Source organism: Lycium ferocissimum, chromosome 8, assembly GCF_029784015.1.
Source record: "Lycium ferocissimum isolate CSIRO_LF1 chromosome 8, AGI_CSIRO_Lferr_CH_V1, whole genome shotgun sequence".
Lineage (NCBI taxonomy): Eukaryota > Viridiplantae > Streptophyta > Magnoliopsida > Solanales > Solanaceae > Lycium > Lycium ferocissimum.
Window position 1 is genome coordinate 30,278,292 of NC_081349.1, and position 14,963 is coordinate 30,293,254.

Genomic DNA, 14,963 nt, shown 5'->3' on the forward strand with positions numbered 1-14,963 from the left:
CTTCTTTATTTGTTAATCATTTTATGAAAATAGGTTTGTGATGCTAGACGGAGAGAAGAAAGACATGAAACATATATTATTACAATTTCCAGTAAGAGTTACAACATTACAGTACTGTTGTTGTATTATACTTTTAACTCCTTAACAAATATGTTTGATGGTTCTGCAAAGCAAAGGGTGCAAATACAATAATTATGCAAAGTTTGGGTGCAAATCATAGGAGAACTAACGTGCAAATAAAAAAAATTGTGCATATAGCATTATCAAAAGCGCTTACAAAAATCTTCATGTTCTAGAGTATTACATCCCAAACTCACTGATAGAAGATTTCTTGCCAAAGTTGTCATTTCTGTAACGTTCATTTCAAACCCAACACCGAGCCAGAATTCACAGGCTAATGTTGGAAAAATGGGGAAAAAATGTCCAGGTTATGGCAACTAAAGCCCAGACATCCAATAACCAGACAACTCGAGTTCAAACGGACTTGGTCATCAACAGCAAAATTAACTTCTTTGCTTAACTGGATCATTGCACAAAGGAACTTAGCCTGACTGCCACACATTGGTCTTTCACTGTAAAAGTATAGTTCGGCTACTCGATGACCTCTATTTTTCAGACAAAATCAATTAACATCCAGAAGGAAGTATCTTATTACACTCAGATCACCAACCTATATTTGCAGATCATAGCAGACAAAGTTCATGTACAAGGAGCCTAGAGAAATTCTGAACCCCAATAACAAGTAACCTGTGTGAGGAATGAGGACTATATGCAAACAACATGCAAAGGATTCACCATTTTGTCGATTGGCATTTAGCCGCTTTGCTACCATCATTGAGGTAAGACTGGAAAGTCCTAACAACTTCTTCATATGTTGGCCTCTTGTAGTCTACCGCCTGTCATTATTTAGGACCACAAAGTTCCAAGTTAGCTTATTGACATACATAAATATGTATAAAGTATAAAACTGGCTAGCCACATGCTACCATTATCAAAAACAAAACAAAAAAAACTGGCTAGCCACTTTGGAAAATACCTGCTCAATTACTTCTTCTGGTCTTGCCCACTTCCACTCTGAGAATTCTGCCTCTGCTTCACCAGTTGATAAGTTGATCTCACTTTCATCATTGGCAAATCGCATAAGAAACCTGCCAGCCACAAAAATCCTTTCTTGTGTTATAAATAAATATCTTATAGTTAACTTCAATGTTTCCGGAAAAGTTAGTATGCATTCACGAGAAACAAAAATGTGTCGTTTTGGCAGAAAACTAGACAAAGCTTAACGAGTATAATTGTGCAAATGCTATTATACTTCTTTCATGAAGTGATGGATGAATCCTAAACATAACCAAGTGAAAAACAGCAGCGGATGTGATCTTTTAGTACAAATACTTGCTATAGTGTGAAAGAAATTGATGCAGAATCTTCATTTTACAAAAGCAGAAGCAGGAAATCTATATATAATTGTAGACTTCTGATTTACCATAACCAGTACCCACAAGTAATTACGGCATTAATTCAATAGAGGATATACTAAGATGTAACTCAATTTAAAAGATAAATTTTCCTAATATCCTCTTGGTGCATGATTAATACAGATGACACAACGGATGTCGGTGAATTCCAAAAAGACCACTTCTCCCAACTTGAGATATATTGGCATCACCTCATATTCAAAGAGAGGATATACAGTTTTTCTTTCACATCAAATGATAAAGTATTTCCATTTATTTGAACTCCTCAGGGCATTAAATCCAATTCCAGAAGAGATCCACTGACTTCTTACTTCACATGGAATTCGGAAACATGTTCATTATGAAGCTGGAAACATTCAGTAGTGACCAAGAGGAACGATGAGATAGTTTATATTAGATGGAAGAACTACTTAACATTGTTCCTTTTTGGCAAACGGCAAGAAAACAAGAGAACTCTTATAGACTGTTAATATACACCATCTTACTCATGAATGAAACCTAACTGAGGTGTTCTTTCAGAGAATAATTCTTTGCTTTACCACATATACATTTTCAGTAATACCTGCAGAATATCTGCTTCTAATGGCCAACGCTATCTTTTTCCAGTGGGGGAAGAGGACGAGTAAAAATATCTAGACAAATGCATGTGAATAAGGAAAATAGAGAGAGTAAAAAAAGTAGGATTAAACGGACCTCTTAATTTTGATATCGAATAAAGAGTTTAACTCATGTATTTTCTGATCCACTTATGTGATTCACTTGTATAAGAAGTTCCACAAAAACTTATTGATTCAAAAGAAAAATTCTTGTTGGAAACACAATTAATCAAGAAAACTATAGGAAACCTACCATTTCTGTGCCTGTCCATGCCATTCTCCTCCCCAGAGACGGTTTACTTTGGCCTTTACGGCTGGTGGGAAGTCGTAGGTTAACCATTGTGGGACCTGACAATATGAAAACAACTATTATACTTAAATGATCTGATCATTTGAGCTTTTGGACACCAAGGTGTCATGCTTCAGAGGAGAATTAATATTTAACATGAGAAAATCTAGACATATATATCTAAAGATAGACAACTTTTCACAATAAACGGACCTCTGCAATTATTTCAGCCGATGTTATTCCAGTTTCCTCGCGCAATTCCCTAATGGCAGCAGATCTAGGGTCTTCTCCATCTTCAATGCCGCCCTAATCCAGCAAGAATCAAATTAAACAGCATATATAAGATAGCTAAGCTATACCAGCACAGTTAAGAATTATTGAGTGACAAACTTTGACAAAATCTATGAATCGGTGTGTTAAGAGTGCTAAAATACTTGGCAACTAGATGCCACAACTTAGCAGGCAATTGATTTTCACAAAAGGATGAACCATAATACGACAATCTTGAATCTCCCGCTTTCAAAATTTAATAAACCATATCACTGTATTAGATCAAGGCTAGAATATAACTCTTCCCAGAAAAGCTGGTAGGTGTTAACAGTAGAGAAATTATTAATAACAATGTTACCTGTGGCATTTGCCATGCTCCGGGTACATTCAATCTGGAAGCAACAAAGACCTGCAATCACATCAAAACCAGATAAGGTATTTATATTTAGTAAAGGCAACATTTAACATTCTTCGTTGCCAAAGTACAAGTGAAAGTAATTATCTAATTTATGATTACGTTTATTGGATGTAAACGAAGACAGAAAAGGAGGAAGTTATAACATGAAATTTCTGATCAAGTGAAAACAAAATGCATCCGATACTAAAAATTAATCAATACTGAACTATCTAAGGAGAGAAAATCAGAAGTACGTCAAAATGTTGAAGACGTCATTAGTTGGGAACTGTATAAGGTGGTAAATGTAGCAATACATCCTACTATCGCAAAGTCATTCAGTTCAAGACTTAAGTACTTTATAGGCTAAAAAATGTTGCTTGTAATGTTATTTGGAACTGATAACATTGTCTACGGAAGAGTACCACAATGACAATTAGTGGGCTCGTTTTTCTCTGCTCCCCTTCATTTGAGCTCATTCCATGCTACATACAAGATTTAACCCGCTCAAAAAATCTGCTTAACATTATTGTGCAGGTGCTGCGCCTCTCATGTTCCTTTATTTTTCTTCTTTATGTTTTGGGGCTTGTTCTCATTTTAGAACTTTGTTTTCTAACTCAACTCAAGGGTTATGAGTTTGTCGCCCAAGGCTAAAGTTGCTCCTATTTGACAAAGTAGAAGGTAAATCTACCTAGTGCTACAAGTCATATACTAAAAATCACCAATTTGATAATGATAACCCTTTTAGCATCCTTAACAAGTTTGTCTTTTCTTTTTTAGAGATTAGATTTAGATAGAGGTTAGATGAATGGACTCTCACTGTTTAACAAACATCAATATCTCAACTACTCCAACTAAGAAAAAGCAATTCATCATCACCCTGCAATTCCATTATCGATTTAATCCTTGCCTTGCATATTTTGAATACAAGCATGACTGATGATTCTATAACAATTCCTCAGATCCAAGCAGAGAAACCAAAGAATTAAAACCCACAATTAATTAGCAGGTTGGTGAGATGGTAGTTGTATTGTATACACCATAGGTCAACACGAAAACAAAGTAAAAGAAGAGGTATATAAAAGAAAAGTGAGAAAGGCAGCAAGCAAAAGCAAGTTTAGCCTTTTATCTGTAGTGAATAAATGAAAGAATAAATGAAGAAGGAAGAGGTTACCAAATGATCAAGGTTGATGAGACAAATTCCTACGTTGGGACGATAACCACAAGGGAGACTCTCCATTACTACTGCACTTTCTTTCTTGAATGAATACTACTCCTTCTCTATTGATAAATTTTTGTGGTGGGTTTTCAAAGAAAGTCAGAACTGAGAGAGAGGGAAAAAAAGAAAAAAAAAAGAGAAGAGATCACTATCAAAAATGAGAAAGAGCAGCAGCAGCAATATATGATAAAAAGTCAAAGGCTTGTTGTACTCACTACCATTTAAAAACAGTTTAGCGCAATGAATGAGGTGATCATGACGGACTATTTATCATATACACATTCCATTCAATTACATGTAATCAAATATATTTATGCGACACATCTCCAATTCGAGTTTTGTGGTATACACTTGTTTCTGATTTATCTAATCTTAGAGTCCAATATGAAATTAGTGGGATCTAACGCGGATGCCCAACATAAGGTGAAAACAAAACAAAAAACTAATATTGGCATTTCATTTTATTTAGTATAATGTTTAAATAAAAATGGAAAAAAAGTTAAAATCATTTTAAAACACAAATTAAATATATGCCGCACATTAAGAACTAAATAAGAATGCTAAAAATTAAAGCTTTCTATTACACAAACGAGTCAAATAATGTCATATAAAATAAAACAACATGAATATTAAAAAATTTAAACTAATAACCCTTCATTATATGAAAGTTTTTCTATATTTTTGTTTTGTTTGTTGTTTGTTATTTGTGACTACTTTTTTTCTGTTTATCTAAGTTGTTTGCCTTCAGACTTTCAAGAAAAGCATTTCCACTCTCCCTTGTTCTTAAATCTCTTGTCCTTAAATTTCATAGACGACATTGTCTGAATATTAGACGATTAATTTACGACTCTTGATAATTATGATGTGAATACACAAATGATAATTTCACTGTTGAGTAAATTGTCTTCTTGTTTTCGTCCCTTTTTTGAGTTTGAATTGCTTATCTCATGGCAATGATATGCTCTCCCTGTCTCGTAGCACTTTTCGCTTCCCAATATTCAACCTGTATGAACTTTTATCAACATTTTAAGATGTATTTTTTCACCAAATTGATATGAGAAAAGTTGCAACTTATAGTACTTCTCATGTAGTTTTCAAATATATAAATTTTAATATTAAAATGTTGAGCTAATCTAATCCAATTTAACTTCAAAATTTAGTCAAATTAACTCTCGAAAAACGAAAAATGTCACATAAATTGGGACGGAGGGAGTATGTCCCACGGGGTATGGACCCAACCACATGTTATCTCTGCTGGAATAAAGGAATTTAAAAGGCTGCATGATAGCAAGTAGAGTGGAAGGGACCTAACATAATAGTAGTTCTATTTATTTAAGTGTAAGTTTTGGAAAAAAAAAATATTCTAATAGTTTTCTATATCAAATCAACACATAAATAATATCATTAATCAGAATTCGACACCACATATGTAATCATAAAGGGAAAGTAATATTATTACTGAACTTTGCACTTGTCAAGGAGTAATACGAGTTAAAGAATGATTATCCCCCTCTTTTCTACCCAGAATTTAATTAATTTTCCTCTCCTTTCTTTTCTTTGACCAATTTTATTTCCTTTCATTTTTTTTTTCTTGTCTAACGACAAAACAAATGAATTTATTTTCTTCTTTTCTAACGACGAGAAATTGAGATTATTTCTTACTTTTGTTCTCGCTAAACCTCCTTTGAATAGTAATCAATGCATGCAATATGTCATTGACAATTCATCCGTTTTTTAGCGTTTCATTTTTATATGACGGACAGATAAATGTCCATTAGTTACTGGTCGCATTGATTATGATGGAAAGGGGAATCCTCGGCGGTAAAAAGAAAGGGACAAAAAGAGTAGAAAAATAATTAGTGCCTAGTGGATGGGAAGAGGGTGCGTTGACTTTTTTGGGAACTTCTCTTCTGAGTGGAAAAAAGAATCTAATAATGGGAGTAGCATCATCTTCAGGTGGATTTGTCATTATTTTATTTCATAAAGAAAAGAATATAACCTTAATATCCACACCCAACTTTTTAGTTTTGAAATTATGTAAGGAATCATTAAAAACAACTTGTCATTATTATAATTAATAGCATATGGGATGACTACCGTACTTAATTCAATGCACAATTAATGGGAGTAAAGTCCACTCATACAGTCACTTTTTCCTCTTAGTTCACAATCTTTTCCATTTATCCAAAAGTCAAACTTAAATTGCTCTTGCTGTCCTAATTCTAAATGATAGTCTTTTTCAATCGATGCTTTTACGATGTTCAAAATGTTGATATTTAAATAGGATCAGTTGGTTCGCACTGCATTATTTTTATATTTATAATAATAAAAAATATGGGATGGTCTGTTCTTCATATCAGAACTTGGCTGTTGCAAAAGTTTTATATTTTTAATTTTATATCTTTTTACTAAAAATTGTTATATTTAGACATAATTTAAAATAACATAAAAAACATTCTTTAAAATTATTTTCTTTTATTCAAATTGTAAATGGTTATATTCAACCATAACTATCATACTAGAGTGGGTGTAGGTGCCGCGGGGGGTGGGGCGTGGGGAAGGGAGTTATGGTTATTGCTTTTTAAATTTGCATACAAGGTCACAGTTAAAAGTCAACTAGGGAAAGTAGAATCACAAATTAGAGTTGTTAGAATCAAATCTCCACTTAATCTTCTGAATCCACTTAGAAATACAATAATTAGGCAGAACTTGATTAGTGACTCAAAGCTTTTGTTCGGTCTTTTAACTCTCTTTCCACAAAAATAAAATTAGGACCACCAAGCGGGTTTTTAGTTAGAAGCAACAAGAATAAGTCTCTCTTCTAGAAGGGTAGCTAGTGGGAAGTTTCCATTAGATTGCATACAAATTACAAAGGCACATTAATGTAAGAACATTGATGCAAATACGAAAATTACAGCTAGAAAAAGAAGAACAATTAAGACTAAAGAAGAAGAAAAAAGTAGGTTACGCTAAAGGTATATTTCTCATTACCTCAATTGGGCAAACAAGTACAGAATATATCCTCCTCATCTCGCTAGAGAACAACACAGCATAACTAAATTCTCAGGACTTAAGTGTTAAATCCTATTAAAAGATGGGTAAAATGTGTAAATACCAAAACTGGAAAATAAAGTACTAAGGGACTAAATTGTATAACTAAGATACTTATAGATAGCCCTTCTAATTAACGAACTTAACTGACATGTATCCTTATGCAAGCGTAAAGTACAATTAGCAAAAACAGTAACAATTTCCAATTTGTATCAGTCCTTCCTCTCTTCCTTGACCTCAAGGAAAAAATGAGGAAACTGGATCCTCAATGTCTTGTAATCTTCCCATGTTGCTTGTTCCCTGTTCAATTGATCCCATTGCACCAACACCTGCTAGGCAGCCTTATTTCCTTTTTGCACCATCCTTCTATCCAAAATTTGTTCTGGTTTTGGACAGTAAGGACTGGATAGATCAATGACAGGAGGATGAGAAATGGTAGTAGGTAGTGTATGGCATGGTTTAAGTTGTAAGACATGGAAAGTTGAATCAAGTAGCAACTGTTGTGGTAAGGATAACTTGTAAGCTACTGGTCCTATCTTTTGCAAGACCTGATAAGGACCATAGTACCTAGCAGATAATTTTGTAAAACTGCCTCCTGATAAAATTACTTGCCCGTAAGGTTGGGTTTTTAGGTACACCCAATCTCCTTCCTTGAACTGTGTGTCTGTTTTGTGCTTATTGGCATGATCTAACATCCTTGTTAAGCCCTTTTCAGATGGTATTGCAGCAACTGCATCTTGAATTCCCTTGTAACCAAATTCCGATCCACTTATCAAGAGTTGAATCTCCAGCAACATAGGGCAGATAAATAGGAGGGGTTTGTCCATAAAGAGCCTCATACGGGGTAGTTTGAATAAAGTTGTGATATATGGTGTTATACCACCATTCTGCAGTAACCAAATAAGATAACCAATCCTTTTGAGAATCAGAACAAAAGCATCTCAGGTAAGTTTCTAAGCACCTATTCACTACTTCTGTAGTTCTGTTTGCCCATCTGTTTGTGGATGGTAAGCAGTAGAAGTGTTCAGTGTTACTCCCAAGATGGCAAATAATTATTGCCAAACCTTACTAGTGAACACATGGTCCTCTATCATTGATAATGTCTTCTGGCATTCCATGCAACTTATAGATGTTTTCCATGAATGATTTGGCTATATCAGTGGTTGTATAGGGGTGTGACAGTCCCAAAAATGAGCATAGTTAGTTAACCTATCCACAACTACCCATATAACAATTTTTCCTTTAGATTTAGGCAATCCATCTATGAAGTCCATAGTAACACTTCCCTAAGCTAAAGAGGGAATCTTCAAGGGTTGGATCAGTCCAGGATATGGGGAGTTGTCATATTTGTGTCTTTGGCAAGTATGACAATTTTTTACATAATCCTGTACATCCTCTCTCATGCCCTTCCAATAAAACAGTGCATACAACTTTCTAAAAGTATAATCAATGCCACAATGTCCTCCCAAGGATGAGTCATGCCAAAGCTGAATTAAATCTTTCCTGAGCTGTTCTACTGGCCCCACTACTAATCTTCCATTTTTCCTCAGCTGATCATGAATAAATGTGTATCCTTTTCCTTCCTTGTTACCCCACTAGACACGACTTGTAGACTCCCTAGGACAGACCTGCTCTGATACCAAGTTTGTCACGCCCCAAATCTGGAAAGGCGTAGCCGGCACCCGATGCTGTAATCTGCCCGAGCGGACCACTCTATAACTATAACTCTGGAGGGGTAAGTGGTAACCCTTGACTGAGGCAAAGGAAGCCTACCTGCAAACAGGCAAAACCAACAAGGCTGCATCCTGAAACATCTGTAAATGCTAGCTATCATATCTGAAATGGCACACACCCAAAACATATATACATAATTATGCAGGCCGACGAGGCCGCTATGAACGTCTACATCCAACAGTACCAAAATGGATATACACAAGGGCCGACAAGGCCACCATACTGACATACATAATATACATGATTCATCTACAAGTCTCTAGAGAGTACTGACTATACTATGACTAGGATAGGGCCCCAACCTACCCATCATCTATATACACAAACTCTAGACCTGGTAACTCCGAATAATACGGAGCTTACCATACTGGCTGGTACTCGGCAACTACTACTAGTGCGATCCTCCCGACAACCAATCTGAATCTGCAGGCATGAACACAACGTCCCCAAGCAAAGGGACGTCAGTACGAAATAATGAACCGAGTATGTAAGGCGACTGAAACTAATACTGTAATGAAATATAAAGTAACTGAACATAAACTGAAGAGTCAACAATAATCCGACTGTACTTGTTACGGTCCGCTTTTAAGCTCGCGCATAAAAGATTCTCATAACTTGGCCTCTTTGTTGTGAACAAACAGAGTCGCCACTAATTTATTGAATGAGAATTAGGAAACCAATTTAAAGGTTAATTTTTGAAAACCTTTCAAAAAATATCCAGAGAACGGGTAAGGGTTTTAGTGATCCCAAAAGGAAGGTGTTAAACAGGGCCAATTTTAGTGATCTAACATTTTATGGCTAAAAATTTGTGTAACTTGATTGTAAAAAAGTCATATGTACAAAGTTTGGTGCTAATTATTTTTATTTTTAAAAAAAGTATGTTTTATTTAGAAAATGAGCTTTGGGGAGCGTTTTACTTTTGAAAATCATTTTTAGCAGTCAATTATATTTTCAATTCAATTAATGAATTAATTATATAATTACGCTAATTAGGAAGGAGCGAATCTGTTCAAAATATACACGGCTTATTGAGATTTTAAATTATATAGATAATCCAACTTCTTAATCCGTTAATGGGTTCACTTGTATAACTCGAAAGACACAAGAGATCTTTAAGTTATTTTAACAAGTTCTAAATTTGAAATAAGTTTGGTACTTAACAAACCAAATTAGAAAATCCACTAAAATGTATCTAAGCCTTTAAAATCTGTTTTGGCTTCTTTGAACAAAAATATATTTGAACCTTAAAAGATGATTTGAAGTAAACCCATGTTTCCTTTTTAGCAATGAAAACAAACTGATTTTTTGTTTGAAACATTTAAGGCGCTAAACGCACTTACTCTTGCCTTTATTTTTTAGACAAAAACGTGACTGCAGGGAAGATGTTGAATTCTGAACTTAACCAAACATTTGAACCATTTTTTGGTAGGCAAAACGCATTTTGTACTTTCCTTGATATGCCTAGAAAACAAACTTAGCCTTTTGAGATTCTGGAAACTCCTTTTTGGTTTTCTAAAAATCGCGTTATTCTTCGAATTCACATAAAAAAGAATTTACACTATGCGACTACAAATAATCCACGCCCTGCCCTGGGGATTCAACTAGATTAAGAAAGTAAAACAAAGTGAAGTGTTAGTCATGTAATACAACACAGATATATAAAAGAAATGAAATAAAGTAAAGACATAGTTAACTAATTGGGCTTGACCCATTTCTGCGGTTCCGTCATTTTGTTGCTGCTGCTACTGTCGATCACTATTGGGCTGTAGGCCGACTCGGAGAGAATATATAATATAAGGTAAAAGGGCTAAAAATACCCTTCCCGTTATGAAACTTTTCAAACATACCCCTCTGTTAACAAAAATATCCATTCCCCCAAAAAAGCCATTTTTGACCCGATCCAAACTTAACCCGACCCAAATAAAATAATAACACCTCAGTCCACCAAACAAGACTTAAACGTTCAAATCCTCTTCACCAAGATAAAGAACAATATCAGCGATTACTTTTTCTATTTGTCACCAAAATTAAGTTTTGATTTTCGGTTGCTTCCCATGATCTTTAGATTATGGAGAAACTTGCCAAGATGTTTTCGATATTCAAAAGAAAAAAAAATGTTCTCTTTGCAAAACTGTCTTCTTATTTCCCGCTGTAGTTGATGCAACTGTTTGGCAGAAACTCATCCATAAAAAACCGAACTACCCTCTCCAAAAAGGAAAAAAGATAGAACGAAAATAATGAAAATTTTCCCTGAATAAGGGGGCAGAATTCCAGATAGGATTTCCAAGGTGAATTAGTTAGCACTCCCTATTTTTTAAAATATTTAATAGCAGTGTTCTTTTATTTGCAGGAGGTGCACCAAAAGTCATAGCTCGTGGCAGATTTTCTGGGTTACTTCCTGATTCAAGCTACAATGCCTATATTTTGGCATCAGCAATTAGCTTGGCCGATTGGATTGCTTGGTGTGATGTTCAACTCACAAAAGATGGAGTCGGCATTTGTTTTCCTGATATAAAGCTTAACAACCCTTCTGACATCGATACTCTCTTCAAAAACCGAAAATCAAAACTTAATTTTGGTGAGAAATAGAAAAAGTAATTGCTGATACTGTTCTTTATCTTGGTGAAGAGGATTTGAACGTTTAAGTGTTGTTTGGTGGACTAAGGTGTTATTATTTTATTTGGGTCGGGTTAAGTTTGGATCGGGTCAAAAAATGGTTTTTTTGGGGGAATGGATATTTCTGTTAATAGAGGGGTATGTTTGAAAAGTTTCATAACGGGAAGGATATTTTTAACCCAAAATAAGTTTGGAGGATATTTTTAACTCTTTTCCCAAAGTAGAGGGATATTTTTGACCCTTTTCCCTATTTAAAATGTTAGGCTAGAAGCCCAACACAGAATGCACAGGGAGAGTCCAGCGAACTCGTTCGACATTTTCCATGTACCAAAGGAAAAATAAGAATTTGGTAAGGATCAAGGAAATGTTGCTATGGCTACTAATGCATACATATAAGGAAAGAAGTTACAAATTCTTCATTATACACTAAGAGCTTATGATATATTAAAGGCTTAAGTAACTAATATGTTGCCAGCAAACCAAACTATTACGCACTTTAAGACACCCCTAGACTTGGCAAAATGGGTTTTAATTAAACACCACATTAATACTTAGGTCAGGATTAAAAAAACATCTGTAATATATTCATGCCACATAATAAATTAGAACGGGTAAATAACCAAACATTTAACGAGGCAATTCAACACCCATGAATGGACAGAACTAAGACTTCAAGTTAACATTTAGAGAAACATGCTCGGATCATATAAATTGTATCCAACATAGACTTGTACATAAAACACAAACAAAATTAGATTAATTGTGAATCTCTAAATAAGTCAAAATTAAAAGAAATTGTTAATCTGCTTAAACTTACGGCACAATAGTACTATGGAACAAACTAGAGCTCAAAGATAAAACTCAAGAACACTAAATGACAAATTTTAGCATGTTTTTGACAAGACCAACTCTTTGGGATATAACCTTAGTAAGATAAACTCACTGGCAATTCGCAAGCAACATATAACTCAAATTACATTTTTACTAAGTTTCCAAGGACAAAAGACTTTGATAAACTGATCCTAGATTTAGGCATTAAAAGTACTCCTAAATTTGTTAACGAATTATCAAAATCCAACATCGTAGGATCATATCTATTGTCATTCCAAACTAATTATGGGTTAAAATGTTAATTGTTAAACACAACAGCTAATCCCAAACCAATACTAAAATCCTAATATGGACAAAATAAGTATATATAGAAAAAAAATAAAATGAGGAGAAGGATATAACTTAATTTGGAGACACAATTAGAAAAGAGGAGAACAAAAAGCTTGAAATTCGATTCTGTATTTTAATGGGGGAGGGGTTAAATAAGAAGAAGGGCTGATGTTTCACTTTGAGCCAGTGAAAATGTAAAAGTGAGAAATGTCAAAATTGAAATTTTACCGTTTTAATTGGGGTTGTCTGGTGTGACTAATTGCCAAAGGCTGGGATTAATTAAAACATTTTGAACGATGTGGGACTGGTAAATGCGGATTTGAAAATTGGATTCCCAAGTTGAAATTCAAATATTAAATGAAAATAACAAAAATCGGTAAACCTCAAAGAAAAGTAAAAGAGACAAAAAAACTCTTTAAAGTTTGAACAAGTTACAACTTCAACCAAACATTGGGCGAGCATTCAGGACCCATGAATGGACAGAACTAAGACTTCAAGTTTAGAGAAACATGCTCGGATCATATAAATTGTATCCAACATAGACTTGTACGCTTAAAACACAAACAAGTTTTAAGGACTTCAATAAGTCAAAATTAAAAGAAATTGCTGCTTAAACTTACGGCACAATAGAATGGAACAAACTAGAGCTCAAAGATAGGAACTCAAGAACACTAAATGAACATTTTTGGCAGGCAAGACCAAAGTCGACTTAACCTTAGTAAGATAAACTCACTGGCAATTCGCAAGCAACATATAACTCAAATTACATTTTTACTAAGTTTCCAAGGACAAAAGACCAAACTGATCCTAGATTTAGGCAAAGCTACTCCTCGAAATCAAAATCCAACATCGTAGGATCATGATTCTATTGTATCCCTTAAAACTCATAACACAACAGCTAATCCCAAACCAATACAAAATCCTAATATGGACAGAAATAAGATTAAGAAAAAAATAAAATGAGGAGAAGGTTACCTGTTGCGGAGCAGCGACGAGAGTTGCGATTCTCCACCTTTCACCAACGATTTGAACGCATCACTTTGAGCCAGTGAAAATTAAAAGTGAGTTAGAATTTATTTGGGGTTGTCTGGAATGAGAATTGGCAAAAGGCTGGGTTTGGACAGCGGGACTGGTGAATTCCGGATTTGAAAATTAGGATTCCTAAGTTGAAATTCAAATATTGTACTGGAAGTCAACAAAAATCGGAAAAAGTAAAAGAGAAAGGGGTTTGAATTGGCTGGACAAATAAAAAAAATAATCTAACATGAGATGATAAAATCGTTTGGAATTTACTGAAAGTATTTAAGTCTTATATACAACACATACAACTTAAAAAAATAACGTTTTCAATCATGATTTGATTGATGATATACATATTTCATATAGTTTTTATAACAAAATTGAGTGAAATTTTGCCTTGGGTGAAGTGCAAAATTTTTGGTGGAATTTTGCCGGATGAAAGGGGTTTTTTTCGTAAATTTATTTTGTAAATTTACACTATTATTATGTATATATACGTCATTCTCCCATTAATTTTGGTCTTTGGGAAATAACAAAGTGGGCTGGGTCTTTGGGCATTTGGGCTGGATTTTGGTTGGCCATTTTGGGCCTGTTTTTGGGTCTGAAAATGAAGTGGCAATGAGCTGGTTTAGGAATTAAAATCTGGCCGTTTTGAGATTAAATAGTGTTTCACAATTAATTAATTAATTAAGCTTCTTAAATTTAACAAGGTAAAATATTTAGTTGCAAAAAATAGACTAATTATAGTAATTAATTCATGAATGGCTTTACTTGACAATTTTGATATAAGTACTAAACTAAACACTAATTTCAAACATGATTGATACTTAAAAAATATATGTAAAATATATATGATATATATTAGGATATTTTGACAAATGAAATGACAAAATAGCACCAAAACTTGCTAAGAAAATATTTTTGACTTTTATGAATACATATTTCACTTTGTTTGAAATTCAAGAAACTTGACTAGTTAATTTAAAATATGGAGGGACAAAATTGAGTGTCAACAGTACTTACCTGCCTCTAACATCTAATGACTAATAACATGACGTTAAAATTGAAAGTCATTATATTCTTTGAGAACTCAAAAGTACTTAATTTCCGTATGATGTTTGAAACGAAACATCTCACG

General features: G+C 34.1%; 1 protein-coding gene across 1 annotated transcript; it reads right to left on the reverse strand.

Annotated features, from left to right (window-relative positions):
- Positions 1–237: 237 nt before the first annotated feature.
- Positions 238–4,389, reverse strand: LOC132067954 (nudix hydrolase 25). The gene is made up of 6 exons (XM_059461383.1): positions 4,199–4,389; positions 2,989–3,039; positions 2,574–2,666; positions 2,325–2,419; positions 1,037–1,148; positions 238–896 (listed from the first exon to the last, which is right to left on the reverse strand). The coding sequence occupies exons 1-6, from the start codon at positions 4,262–4,264 to the stop codon at positions 792–794; spliced, it is 522 nt and encodes a 173-aa protein (XP_059317366.1). The 5' UTR covers positions 4,265–4,389; the 3' UTR covers positions 238–791.
- Positions 4,390–14,963: the final 10,574 nt, after the last annotated feature.

Excerpts from the sequence above, each read along its gene's own strand:
- LOC132067954 (XM_059461383.1), bottom strand. The coding sequence starts at position 4,264 with ATGGAGAGTCTCCCTTGTGGTTATCGTCCCAACGTAGGAATTTGTCTC. Across the intron at positions 2,667-2,988 it reads GAGCATGGCAAATGCCACAG|GGCGGCATTGAAGATGGAGA; the intron begins GTAACATTGTTA and ends TTGCTGGATTAG. Across the intron at positions 1,149-2,324 it reads CATGGACAGGCACAGAAATG|GTTTCTTATGCGATTTGCCA; the intron begins GTAGGTTTCCTA and ends TGTGGCTGGCAG.